Source organism: Ornithorhynchus anatinus, chromosome 2 (genome assembly GCF_004115215.2).
Source record: "Ornithorhynchus anatinus isolate Pmale09 chromosome 2, mOrnAna1.pri.v4, whole genome shotgun sequence".
Taxonomy (NCBI): Eukaryota; Metazoa; Chordata; class Mammalia; order Monotremata; family Ornithorhynchidae; genus Ornithorhynchus; species Ornithorhynchus anatinus.
In genome coordinates, this window is record NC_041729.1 from 34,471,530 (window position 1) to 34,484,114 (window position 12,585).

Sequence of the window (12,585 nt, forward strand, 5' to 3'; positions counted from 1 at the left end):
GGCAAAGGCACCTCTCTCGTAGTCCCTCTGACCTTATGCCCTCACTTTCCCTGGGAAATCCCATCTTCTTTCCCACACCAACACACTCAAAGAGGGGAAATATATCTTTCCCCTGTTTTCTGCTGTATTCACTCTACAGCAATCAGCTCCCCCAGTGCAACAAACAGTGTCCCCCCCCCCCCCCCCACACACACACACACAGGGAGAGAGAGAGAGAGAGAAAGAGAAATGCCGAAGTTGAGTTTCTCCTAGCCACAGTCTCTCACCCACATTGCACATTCTTCAGGTTTCATATTTCACCATCTAACCAGTAATCCAAACCACCGCCTCCGTGCAATGAGCTACCATTAACTCAGAGAACCTGACTGTGGTGGGGAAAACCTTAACGTGGCATTCCCAAGGAATTTTGCCTTTAATATCCCAAGCTTTAAAAAAGGGAAAGAACAAAGAAAATACCCCTAGCTCCAGCACCAATCATTCCTTGTTGGGTTTATGGAGATCCAAATGCCTAGAATGTTCCAGGCTGAGCTATAACTAACATCCCTGCCTAAAGTCTTCAGAACACATGCCTGAAATATGATGTTGAAATTGCTCAGGGTTTGAGGTTTTTTTTTTAAACTTTTTTCCTTCAGACTTAAGGAAAAGATGAAGACTTCATCTTAGAGGACTACCACCCCACAAAAGCTCAGTGTTTCAACACGGGCTGCCTTGCTGGTCCACACAAACCAAAATCCCTGGGGGGAAGAGAAAGAGGGATACTTTCTCCGCAACCAGCCAAATCAACTTTACGGACTGCACTCAAACTTTAAACAAGACCTCGGGATGGCAACTCCCTAGCTCCTCCACAAACCCACGCCCACTGAGACATGGGTAAGTGCAAGAGATTGCCAGAAAAAGGACTTCTGCCACTGCACCTTACTCTTCAGGGAGTAGTGGGGAGAAGCAGCATGGCCTAGTGGATAGAGCATGTCCCTGAACCTCAAAAGGACCTGGGTTCTAATCTTACCTCCACCACATGTCTGCTGTGTGACCCTGAGCAAGTCACTTAGCTTCTCTGAGCCTCAGTTACCTCATCTATAAAATAAGGATTAAGATCGTGAGCTCCACATGGGACATGGACTGTATCCGACCTGATTAGCTTGTATCCACCCCAGTACTTAGTATAGGGCCTGGCATGTAGTAAGCACTTAACGAATACCATTTTTTTTAAAAAGAGTAAACACTCGGCTCTGATTCTGAAGACAAGATCCAAAATAGCAGACTTGGCATGGCATTTCAACCTATTGACCTGTTTCCTCTGTGCAATCCCCTGGAGAAGTTGGTTTGGAACTAGTTGTGAAATGGTCTCTAAGAATCAAGAGGATTGTTTTAAAAAATAGTATTATTATACAGCCTGTTCTACTGGCCCGAAGCAAGAGGGGCACCCCGTGGTTGAAAAAAAATTGCGGCAGGCTTACTTCCCAGGGAATACGAGGCCTCTTTTGGTTTCTGAATGCAGAATGCTGGGTGCCAGACCCTTGCTGAGCATTTGTGGAAGTCTCCGGCTCAGGCTGGGCAAAGAAGACAAGCTCCGGTCTTTGGTGCGCACAGCTTTCTGTGGTGATTATTTGTTTTAATTAGTTAGAAAGAAGCTATCCGCCTCATTGGGCCCTCTCTTATTCCAAAAAAAAGTATTTTTTGGTATTCTTGGATGGTGACTATGGGCTTTGGGCTTCCCAGGGAGCTCTGATGGGAGGCTGGTGCTCACAGCAGCTTCCTGGCCCAAGGGAGCGTTTGGGAAGTTATGAACCTGCCTACTCAGAGCCCTGGGTTTGTGGTGGCTTCTCAGAGGGAGTGGACTTGCGTCCTATCCTGATCCCTAGGGAAAGGGTTTCCTGTTCACCCGATCAACCCTGGCAATGTCGGGCTCTGAGAGATGAAAGACCTGAGGGTTGGAAGCTCTTGGGAAACCCCGCCACCACCTGGGTCTGGGGAAGGGATGAGGGCTGGAAGCTCTCGGGTACCCCACCATTGGTTGGCTCTGGGAGGTGAAGGGGCTGAGGGCTGGAAGTTTGTGGGGAACATCGGGGTCTGGGAGATGAGGCCAGGGGCTAGAAGCTCTTGGGAATTGCTGGTGAGCTGTGGTGGGTCCCAGGCTGGCCTGGGTATGGTGGAGCTTGTGTAAGGCCAGAAGAAGAAGGAGAAAGGGCAAGGGTGAGCTAGATTCTGGAGGTATGGAAAAAAAACCAGTGGGAAAACTGAGGTATCAAGATGGGAACCTGGTATGTAAAATGGAGTCAGTCGCTTCAAGGAATCCTTGCAGAAAACATGCCAGGAGCAAAAACATGCTAGGAGCATCAGCGTCCAACCACCTAACCCAGTGCCCATTTCATCCTTCTGACCCCTCTGCCCAATCTGCAGAGGAGCAACGTACATGTCAGAGACGGAGTAGGAGAGTAGGAGAAGAATCATATAATGGGTCCTAGCTGTGTCAAGCCTTCTTCCCTAGGAGAATCGGCCCCACCCCTCCATCATGGTCAACCCTTACCTGTGTCGACAGCACATGCGTAATGGTAGGTTTGGGCACATCCTTTATGGCAGCAGCTCACAGTGGCTCCTGTTTGCTGGCAGCTGGAGCATCTCTTTAAGCCCACAAAATGGAGGGAGAAAGAAGACATTCAGTCAGGCTCAGGAACCGGAGGAAGAGAATTTTCTGGCCTCAAGGAAGCGTGGGATTGGGACAAAGTACCTCACGGGGGAACTGACCCAAATACCCTGCTGGGGTTAACAGGAAGGCATCGCCAATCAACTCACTGGTTTCCTCAGCTTCTAGCTGCCCTAATTTTTCCTGTTTCTCCAAACCGGGCTCTGCTCTCCAGGTGAGTGGCAGCCCCAGGGAGGCGGGAACGAGGGTCCCCTTATATTCCTAACTGCCCGGCCTGGATTTGCTCTTAGGTTATTCTTAAGCAAGAGACCTTCTTCTCCTTGGGGCTCCCAATCTCCTCTGGGCCTCAGGGGCTCATCACCATCCAACAACTGCAGAGAGCTCATCAGACCCCTGGGAAGGAAATAATCCTTAACCCCTTTTCTCCCCGCAGGGCAGAATGGTGCAATGCAGCCGTGCAGATTCTCAAGTCCCAAGACCTTGGGCACAAACAGAAGTCAAGATTAACTCATCTGTTTGCCTTGTGAATGGGTGGACCTCTCTGAAAGACACCCGGTGATGAGCTGCAGGGGAATAGCCCGCTGGACACAGTTGGGCTGGTGCCGAGATACTGTGAGGGAGTGGCGGGAGAGGGCCGATCCCATCCCAGCAGGAAGTAGGTTGTTTTCTCGCCGCATCTAGCGGGTCTGGACCTCGGGTCTACTCAAGTCCGGGATGGCCCAACTGTGGTTCTTCTTCAGTTGCCCGGCAGCTTGTCCGCAGATGCTCCATCATTGATTTTTTCTCTGTTGCCCCAGCGGGGGTGGCATCAGGCCTCAGCGGACCTCTGATCTCTGGCCTCTCAATGGTAACAGCAGCACCCCGGCATACGTGGGCCCAAAAGGGGTGTATCGTGCCCTTCCTCCCACCCCTGCAACTACCCTCAGCCCCTCCTAGCCATCCCCCCGTGTCCCGGGAACACCTGCTCTCTGCCACTCGCCTCCTACCCCCTCCCGCGGAAAGCCCACAGGCCGTGCCAGTTGTCAAAGCTTCGGCCATGTTATGCTTATGATTTGTGGGTCTTCGGGCCGTGGAGCTTGGCCACCTCTGATCTAGGCAGGAAGGTCATCACTCTTCTCTCCCCAACCCTGGGCGAGGTCTGGAAACCAGCCTGGTTCACTGGGAGGGACAGTGAGGGTCACGATGGGAAGAGGTTGGCGAGCTCTCTCCGGCAGCTGCACCCAGCACTGCACCTAGCCAGAGCTTCTGAAGCGATGGACCCCTGACCCTGGTGGTGAAATCCAGTGCCTGTCTAGCCCAAGCTGTAGGTAGATGGTACCTTTGCAGTAGCAACAGGTTATACAAATTTGGGTTTCCGAGAGGGAGAAGCCATGCTCTATAGACCCATCCCAAATCTCTTCCACTGAGCAAAGGGGATGGGAAACCACAGTTTAGCTCCCTGAGATGTAGATAGTGAAATGGTAACGACGCAGAGAGAAACCGGATCGAGGGCTTCTTGCCGTTCCGCCAACTACAGGCTGCCACTTTCCTGTGGCAAAGCAAGAGGCCGGGTCCTGTGAGCCTTGTCCAGGAAATGACTGGGCTTTGTGCAGTGCAGGTTCTTTGGCTCGTGCCCAAGCCGCTCAGGTGATGGGCACTTGTTCAGCATCAAGAGGACATGCTCAACAGGTGAGGGGGCGCAGAGGGAAACAACACCTGTTTTTCTGTTTTCTGGGGCTTCATTTGGACTGCCTGCTCCTCAGCAGAACCTGATGTTGGATCTTTCTTTTGATGGGGGGAGGTGCGAAGAAAGGAAATGCCCCTGCCGTAGCTACCATGTGGCTTCCCTCACCCGAATTCAGGAGGCAGAACCGGGTAATGGACTGCATCTAAGAGGTGGCGACAATCTCTACCCTGAGCTGGCAAGAATCCCCAAATCTATTGTCGAGATGAAAGAACAGGAGAGGGTGAAAGAGAGAGAGAGACAAAGCGTATGAAGAAGGAAAAGGCAAGAATGGAGAAGGAGGAAGCTGGTGGGGATGAGAAGGACAGGGAGAAGAATGAAGCCAGGTAAGAGTTTCTTTTGCTGCACGCCTTCTGTTTTCCCCCTTTGATTGCTCTGTACTCCAGGCAGCCATCCTTTTCTTGTCCATCCACTGTGCGAGAAGGCGCGGTAGGTACTTTTCCTTGCTGTCTTCTGCCCAATGCATGGAATGAGGAATGTCACACGGTCAAGTCTCCACGCAAAGCAGCAACAAGCATGCTGCTCCTCTCGTACGGGGGCGGCGGCCTGACTGTGGGCGGGAAGAATGAGGGTGGAGTCCCGCCCGGGGTTGGGTGAATGCTGGAGAGGATAGCACCAAAGCCTAGGTAGGCTCAAAAGGCACTCATTCCTCTTGGTTCCCCCCGAAGATCAATATTAACTCTCTGTGCTGGTCATAACCGTGTCAACCTTACAACTCAGCTTGACTGGCTCCGTTTTCAGTAGTTATGAAATCGAGGGCCCAGGAAGCAGGCAAACATTTTGCCACATGGCACCCGGGATCCCGACATCACGACCGACCAACCGACAGCTTGGGATCGGGGGGAGCCACACAACTCTGTTTTGAACCTTCAGCTCAGGCAGGAAGTTGCGGGGACAACAATGAAAGCGGGGAAAGAAATGTAAGTTTTCTGGGATTCCCCAGGGAGGCATGGGCTGCTCCCGGTGACATGAAGGGCTTGGGAGGGCTCAAAGAGGCTCTCATGGTCCCAGGCTAGGAAGGAAGGTGCATCCAGAAGCGGCAACACAGAACTGCCCTGGGGAAGGATCCTGAATGCCGGGGTGCCGGAGGTGAAGGAGGAGGCTTGCCTTTCACTGGGAGAGGAAGGAGCTCGCCTTCATCCAACCCTGAAATGTCAAGAGTTAAGAGGCTCCCGTTTCACTTTCTTCAGATGAGGTGGTCTCCATCAGAGCTTCCTGCACCGGATCCAGCCCAGCCTGGCCCTTCATTGGGGAATCCAAGGGAGAAGGACACAGTGCCAATGTGGAACCGGGATCTGTGGGTCCCCAAAGCCACCTGTGTCCCCACCCCGCAAGCCCGCCAAGATTCATTCATTCAATAGTATTTATAGAGTTTGCATGTCCTTCTCCCCACTGCACCAGGGAGGAAAGGGAGGTTCTGAGCTTGCTTAAACGGCTTGCCCAGCTCCAAGAAAGGAGGACAGAGCGAGCTTCACCCCGGACTGGGGCCCCAGCCCAAAAGCCCAAGCACACAAGACCCCTTGTGCCCCTGGGGAGAAAAATCCCCACCCTCCAACTTGACCCCAGCCAGGAATAGGCTCTTACCACGTCGGCCGCCATCTTGATGGCCTCCTGCAGCCCGAACAGCTTTCCCGCCACCAGGTAAACCCCAGCGGTCCATATGGCGCAGGCCTCGTGGACCCAGTGCTCCTGGGTCTCCCCGGCCGGCTCGGGCTGGGGGGCCTCGTCCTTGCTGCACTCGTGTTTCGGGGCGGTCGGGCCGGAGTAGGCGGCCGGGGCCGGGGCCTCCTCCCCTTCCGTCGTCCGCTCGTCGCAGCAGTAGCAGCTCTGGGGCTTCCTGAACATGCCCCTGGAGCTGGAACGGAGGGCGCTCTGCTTGGCCGAGTCGGCGGCGGCGGCGGCCCCGGCCCCGTCCGGCCTTGGGGGCTTGGCGCCGGGGCAGGGGCTCTCCGCCGCCCTGAGCGTTCTCTCCGCCGGTGGGGGCGGCGGGGGCGTCTCCTCCCGGGGCCCCTCCAGCCTGGCCTTCTCCTTGAGACGTGACTTCTTTTGGGGCAGGCAGTCCTCGGGGTAGTAGGGCCCGCAGAGATCGCCCAGGTCCTTGAAGTTGGCCGGGTTCCGGCAGAGGCAGCAGACCAGGCAGGCCGCGCTGAGGTTCTTGGCGATCACGGGGCCCAGGCGCATGGTGGACGAGAGGGGCAGCTGCAGCGAGGCCCCGGCGGGGAGCGCGGCCGGGCCCGAGGTGGAGGCCGCGGGCGAGGCGGCCGAGGACGAGGAGGACGAGGAGAGGGAGGGGGCTTCTCCCGCCTGGGCTGGGGCTTGGGCTCCTCTCCGGGGGAGTTGACCACTGTGCAGGTGGCCCCGAACTCGCCCTTCTTCTCCACGCGCACGAATGGGGAGAAGGGCGGGGCGCGGCTGTCGGCCCGCAGCCTCTTGCAGGCGATGTATTTGAGGCGGATCTCAGGCTCCGCGGGGTCGAGCGGCGGGGCCTGCTGCTGCTGCTGCTGGGGCCGCCGCCGCCGCCGCTTCGCCCGGCTCTTGCACCGGGAAGCCACGTTCTTGGCCTTGCTACGCGAGAGCCGCTTCCGCTGCCTCTTGGAGTAGCCGTTGTAGCTGGCCGCGTGGGTCACCGGCTGCTTCTGCCCCCGGGTCTGGGGCGGCGAGGGTCTCCCCTCGGGGGGCTCGGAGGCCAGGCCGTTGTCCTCGCGCTTTGGTTTCTTCCCCCCCCCTCCTCCCCCCCCTCCCCCGCCTCCCCCTCCCCCCCGCCCCTCCTCCTCCCCCCCCCAGCCCCCCCTGCTCCTCCGGCTCCTCCGGCGGCCGCTCCCCCGCCTCCCCCTCCCCCACCCCCTCCCCCGCCTCCGCCCCCGCCGGCTCCCTCTGCACCTCCGCCCCCCTCCCCATCCTCCCCGCTGGCCAGCCCGCTCCCCGCAGCGGCCGCCGCCGCCGCCGCTGCCCTCTCCCTGGAAGCCAGGAGCAGGGTGGGAGCCAGATGAGTTCGCTTCTCCGGCGGGTTCTTGGCCAGGCTCAGGGCTGCAGCTTTCCCTTTCCGGCTCCTCTTCTTGGGCACCGGGCCGAGGCTCTTTGCAGCCATGCTGCCGTGCTGCAGCGTCTCGGGAGATGAATAGGCCTCACCTTGAAACAGTCAGAGGACAGTTTCTTACTGTTCATTAGTTTGCCTTTTAAGGCTCTGTTGTTGGAATTTCTGCATAATTGCTCTGCTCCTGCGGCGGCAGGAGCCTTTTGTGCCCTGCCCGGGTTTAACGGCCTCGCTTCCCCCACTGCGGCCGGGGTTACGCTGGCATTCTTGAGGGCCCGCTCCTTCTCGGGGAGGGACGATGGGCTCAGAGGATCACCGTGTGTCGGAGTGGCCGGCGGCGGCGGCGGCGGCGGCGGCGGCAGTGGCCGCGGCGGCGGCGGCGGCGCGGCGGCGGCGGCGGCCGTCTTGCAAGCGAACTTCTTCAGGCTGGGGGAGGTGATCTTCTGCACGATGGCCTCCAGCTTCAGGCCGCGGCCTTTCCGCGGAGGCAGGACCTTGGTCTTCATGGCCCCCGGGAAGGCGGCCCGGGAGGTGATCTTGATGCACACGTCTGGGGTCTCGGGTGGAGGGGGCTTCGGGCCGGGCTCTCCGGCACCCTTGGCGGGCTTCGCCTTCTTCGGGGAGGAGATGCGCTTGAAGAGGCTAGGAGAGGCCTCGGCCTTGTCCTCTTTGAGGCACCGCCGCTGCGCAGGATCAGATTCCTCTTCTTGGTAGGGACGGGGGACAGGAAGACTGGATTTCCTCTTCAGGGAGTGGAGGGCCGGGTCGGGGTAGCTTGGCCCCGACTCCGGCCCGGGCTTGGGGAGCTTCTCCCTCCGGGCTTCCTCTCCCTTCCTTCTGGGTTGGCCCGCCGGCCCCCCTGGAAGGCCGGGGGAGGTGGTGTTGGAGATGAGTTCTTGGGGGGTCTGCAGTTCTTCGTCCTCCTCCCCTCCGTGGACCGCCTCCGCTTTGGGCGGAACAGCTCCTGGGCCTTGGTCCGGGACCGGAGGATCATGGATCTCTGGTCCTTCCCGGAGAGGTCGGCGGACTCGGTGTCGCTGGCCCTCGGCCCCAGGGGACCGCCTTCCGGGGCCGGGCTGGGTGCCGGAGTCGGGCTGGCAGCTCGCTGCCGGTGTTCGGCCCCACTCTGGGGGGCGGCTTGCCCACACGCCTCCCTGCCTTGAGGGCGGCCCTGGGTTTGACGCCGGGCTTGTCCCCGGAGCGGACGGGTGGAGGCGGGCCTGGGGGGGGGGGGGCGGGGGCCCGGGGCTCGTTCAGGGCACTGAAGGAGCGGGTGCACATCCTGGGCTGGCCCTCGGCCGGCCCCCTACCGGGAGGGCCCGACCTCCCTGGAACAGCTGGTTCTTCCCCGGGCCTCGTGAGGGCCCGGGCTCGGCTCGGGCAGTTGGGGGTCCTTGGGCAGCGGGGGCCGGGGCTCCTACCACCCGACTCGTCCCCCTCTAGCCAGCCCCGCTGCCCTCTCCGGCCACGTACGCCCTTCCCTCGGGGTCCGGGCTCCTTTCTGACAGAAGCGTTTGCGGGCGCCAGCGGGCTGTTGGGCGCTTCCGGCCAAGCGGCCTCGAGGGCTGGGGTCCCGCGGGAGGTCGTCTCGCTCTTGGATCCCTCCTCGTCTCCAGGTTCCATGTGCGGCAGGGATGACTCGAACCAGCTCTTCACCTTGGATTCCGGGCCCACCGCCGGGCCAAGGAGGATGACGGAGTCTCCAGACAGGCGGCAGGGGGAGACCCAGTCGGCCTTCGAAACCAGGGGCTCCTCGGGCTCCTCCTCCTTGGGGCAGAGCGGGGGCACCTCGGGGACGGGGGACGGATCCTGGACCGTGGCCCTTGGCTCGGGACCGGCTAACAATTCGCAAAGGGAAGAGTACTCCTCGGCCTCCAGGTCCTTCCGGTCTGCGGAGGGGAGCAAGGAAAGGTCACCAAAGTCACCAGCTGAGCAGCAGTGCCGGCTGTCCTCCAGCCACTGGTCCTCCACTTTGCTGGCTTCCGGGCACCTCAGCCTGTCTTCCCCCTGTTGCGGCTGCTGTTCCTCCTCCTCCTTCTCCTCTTTTGCCTCTCTGACCTCTTCCTGCTTGAAGCCTCCTGCTCGCCCCTTGTCGGCAGGCGGCCCTCCCTCCTGGAAGCCCATGCAAGAGGGACCATTTTTCTTCTCCTGGCAGGAACCCTCGGGGGGTTTGCCGCGGCCTAGTCCCTTGGCGAGTTCCGGGGGTTGCAGGCCCCACCTGGGGCAGGCGTCTCCCAGATTCTCTTCAGGCCAGGCAAAAGGGTCGGCGTGGTCACCGGAGCCGGCCGAACCGGTGGCGGGATCAGGGAAACAGTCGAACGTGGCGGTCTCGGAATTAGCCGGAGCGGCCGGTAGGCTCGGCTCGGGATTGTACGGGAGGGGAGGCCCGGCTGCCTTCTTGGATTCGGGCGCAGTGAATTCAGCCGCAGGGTCCTCGAACAACTGCTGGCCGAAGTCCTTGGCTCTGCGGCCGTCTTCCATCCGGAGGGGCTCTGGGAGGGCCGTGGGGCCCCCAGGCCCGGACCAAGTGTCCTTAGTCAGGGGATCCAGGCACGAGCTGTGGGTTTTCCAGCGGGAAAGAGGATTTGCTGGGATCCTTGTTCAAGAGGGGCGGCCCAGCCCAGCCCTTCTGGGCTTTCTCGCTGATGGCCTCCTGCAGGACGATGATCTCTGAGGCCAGTTCCTCCTGAGACAGGGCGCTGAGCAGCAGACGGGGGCACTCCCGCTCTCCGGTGACAAACTTGGCAAAGGTGTCCAGGGGGAGGCTGCCGTGGAGGCTCTGGAAGGAGTCATCGGACTTGGTGGACATGTCGTCCGGTGAGGTGACGGAGCAGGTGGAGACGGACTCGGGCTTGGCTTTGGAGCTGCTGTTGACCCTGGCCGGGCTGCCGCGGGTCTGGCCACAATAGAGGAAGCTCCTCTCCAGCTGCTCCTCAGAGCCGCTGAGGTAGTCGGCCTCCTGGGCTTCCGCGTGGATTGACTGAGGGGTGCTGCTCAGCGGCTCCGACAAGGGGGTGCCCGCCGGATCGCCAGGGTAGCTGCCGCTCTCTGGGCTGCAGTGCTGCTGGCCTTTCAGCTGCTCTGGGGTCCTGGGGACCGGGTTCTTCATACCTTTCTTCTGGGGCAGGGCCGACTTGGAGAGGATGAGCTGCTGCACCGTGTTAGAGATGTTCTCCACTTGCGAAGTCAGGGCGGTCAGGCTCTGCAGACTGAGGTCCGAGAGGAGGTTCTCGGGCATCTTCTCCTTGGGCAGCCCCTTGCAGCCCCCAGCCTGCGGGTCCACTGGACCGGTCCCGTCGGTGGGGGAGGGGTTCAGCAGGGGCATGAAATGGCTGTGGTCGGTGATGCTTGCCGGGAAGGTCCCCGTGCTGAGTGTCTGCTGGTTGTACTGGAAGTTCTCCAGGTTGGGCATCAGCGGGGAGGGGGTGGAGCTGTAGGAGGGAGATCGACCGACCGAGCGGGCTGGGGAGTGGCTCGAACTGGGACTGAAAGTCTGATAATACTGGTCCGGGGTCCTCACTGGGGCGTCGGGTTGGCAGTAGGTCTGACCTTGCTGATTATAGTGTTGGTACTTGGCTAGGTTTTGGTAGTGAAGAGTTTCTTGGGCGTGGTGCCTCCCTTGGAGGGCTTGTTGCTGCTGCTGCTGCTGCTGCTGTTGCTGCTGCTGCTGCTGCTGCTGTTGCTGCTGCTGCTGCTGCTGCTGCTGGTCATAACTCATTCTGCTCGGCGGGTAGCCGTGCAGGCTCTGCACCCTTTGCCCGGGGGCCAGGCTGGCATTGCCGGCCAGCGGCCTTTCGTGTGCCTGGTTGGTTGGGGCTGTACAGCTCTTATAGGCGTGAGCTCCCTGACTCCCTCCCTGGACAGATGAGGAGAAGGTGGATGAAGTGGGAAAGGACTGGGAGTGTTGGGGAAAGTGGGAGCCCTGGGAAAAGGACATGGATGAAGAGATGTCATTCTGGAGCTTCTGCCTTTGGAGTTTAGGGTACGTCAGGGGGTTTTGCTGCTGCTGCAACTGTTGGAGCTGTTGCTGCTGCTGCTGCTGCAGCTGCTGTTGCTGCTGCTGCTGCTGCTGCTGCTGCTGGAGGTGCAGGGAGTGAGTCCGAAAGGGCAGCTGCGTATTTTGCTCTTGGTACTGCCGGCTGCCAGGAGGCACCGCTGTCTTTTTCATCAGGGTCTCGTCATACTTGGGCACCCCTCCCGCTAGGGACTGCTGCTGGGCCCCCCAGTTCTGCAGGCTCTCTTCCCCAGAGTAGCGGGCTGGGTAAGGGCTGTTCTCTTGGACGCTGTAGCTGGAGAAGGTCGGCCTCGCCTGGAGCTGCTGCTGCTGCTGCTGCTGCTGCTGCTGCTGCTGCTGCTGTTGCTGCTGTTGCTGCTGTTGCTGCTGCTGTTGCTGGCTAGAGAGAGGCTTATTCCCCCGGTGGTACTTATCGGCAGCCGCGGCGCTATTGTCGTAGCCGGGGTAAGGCTGCTGATTGTAGTACTCCTTGGCCAGCAGCCTCTGCCGCTCGCAGCTCAGCCCTGCCTGGCTCTGATGCCTATAATTCTCCAGGCGTGATGAATCTTGTGAAGTCTGCTGGTAGTTCTGCTGCTTGCCATGGAAACCACACCTTTCTCGAAAAGACTGCATGGCTTGGGCTTGTTATCTGTGAAAAGAAAAAGGGAGAGAGGACTCAAATGGACCATTTTCTTTTACCTCCTCACACGGGTGCCAGGATTTGGCATCTTTACTTCCGCCTCTGCTGTTGATTAATATTCTAACCCTTTGCTGGTGCAGCAGGGACCAGCAACGCACTAGGTCCCCATCTAGCTCCCGTCCTCGTTTAATAAAATAAAAAACGCTCTCCCTTTTGCCTTTGGTTCCTCACCAGCTGTGCACATATTGACATCCTCTATGTCAGGAACGTTGAGCCTGTAATTCCCGCCTGAGCATCCTCCGTAGCTTTGCTTTGCCAAGGACAGCAATCAATGCAGGTGGCATCTGGGTGAGCTCAATGGTGTTAGGTCACTCGATCATTTCACACGCCTGTTTCTTCACTGTCTCCCTGCCCTTTCACCGACCCCTTTTCCTCTTCTTTCCCCGTCCCTCCCGCCTCCTACTCTGCTGTCCCCTCCTCCCGGCCCCCACCCCAACCCTTCCCTGGTGGCTCCAAATCCCTTGCAGAGAGTTCCCGTTGCCCCTGGGGA

The 12,585-nt window shown here is 59.5% G+C and overlaps 1 protein-coding gene across 1 annotated transcript in view; it reads right to left on the reverse strand.

Moving 5' to 3' along the window:
• Positions 1-12,585, reverse strand: part of RAI1 (retinoic acid induced 1) — a 185,785-nt gene that overhangs the window by 7,353 nt on the left and 165,847 nt on the right. The window contains 10 exon segments of the mRNA XM_029058291.2: positions 2,528-2,621; positions 5,952-6,658; positions 6,661-7,092; positions 7,254-7,496; positions 7,499-8,074; positions 8,077-8,131; positions 8,133-8,296; positions 8,299-8,503; positions 8,506-9,963; positions 9,965-12,044. Coding sequence (XP_028914124.1) covers positions 2,528-2,621; positions 5,952-6,658; positions 6,661-7,092; positions 7,254-7,496; positions 7,499-8,074; positions 8,077-8,131; positions 8,133-8,296; positions 8,299-8,503; positions 8,506-9,963; positions 9,965-12,028 — 5,998 coding nt within the window. The 5' untranslated portion in view covers positions 12,029-12,044.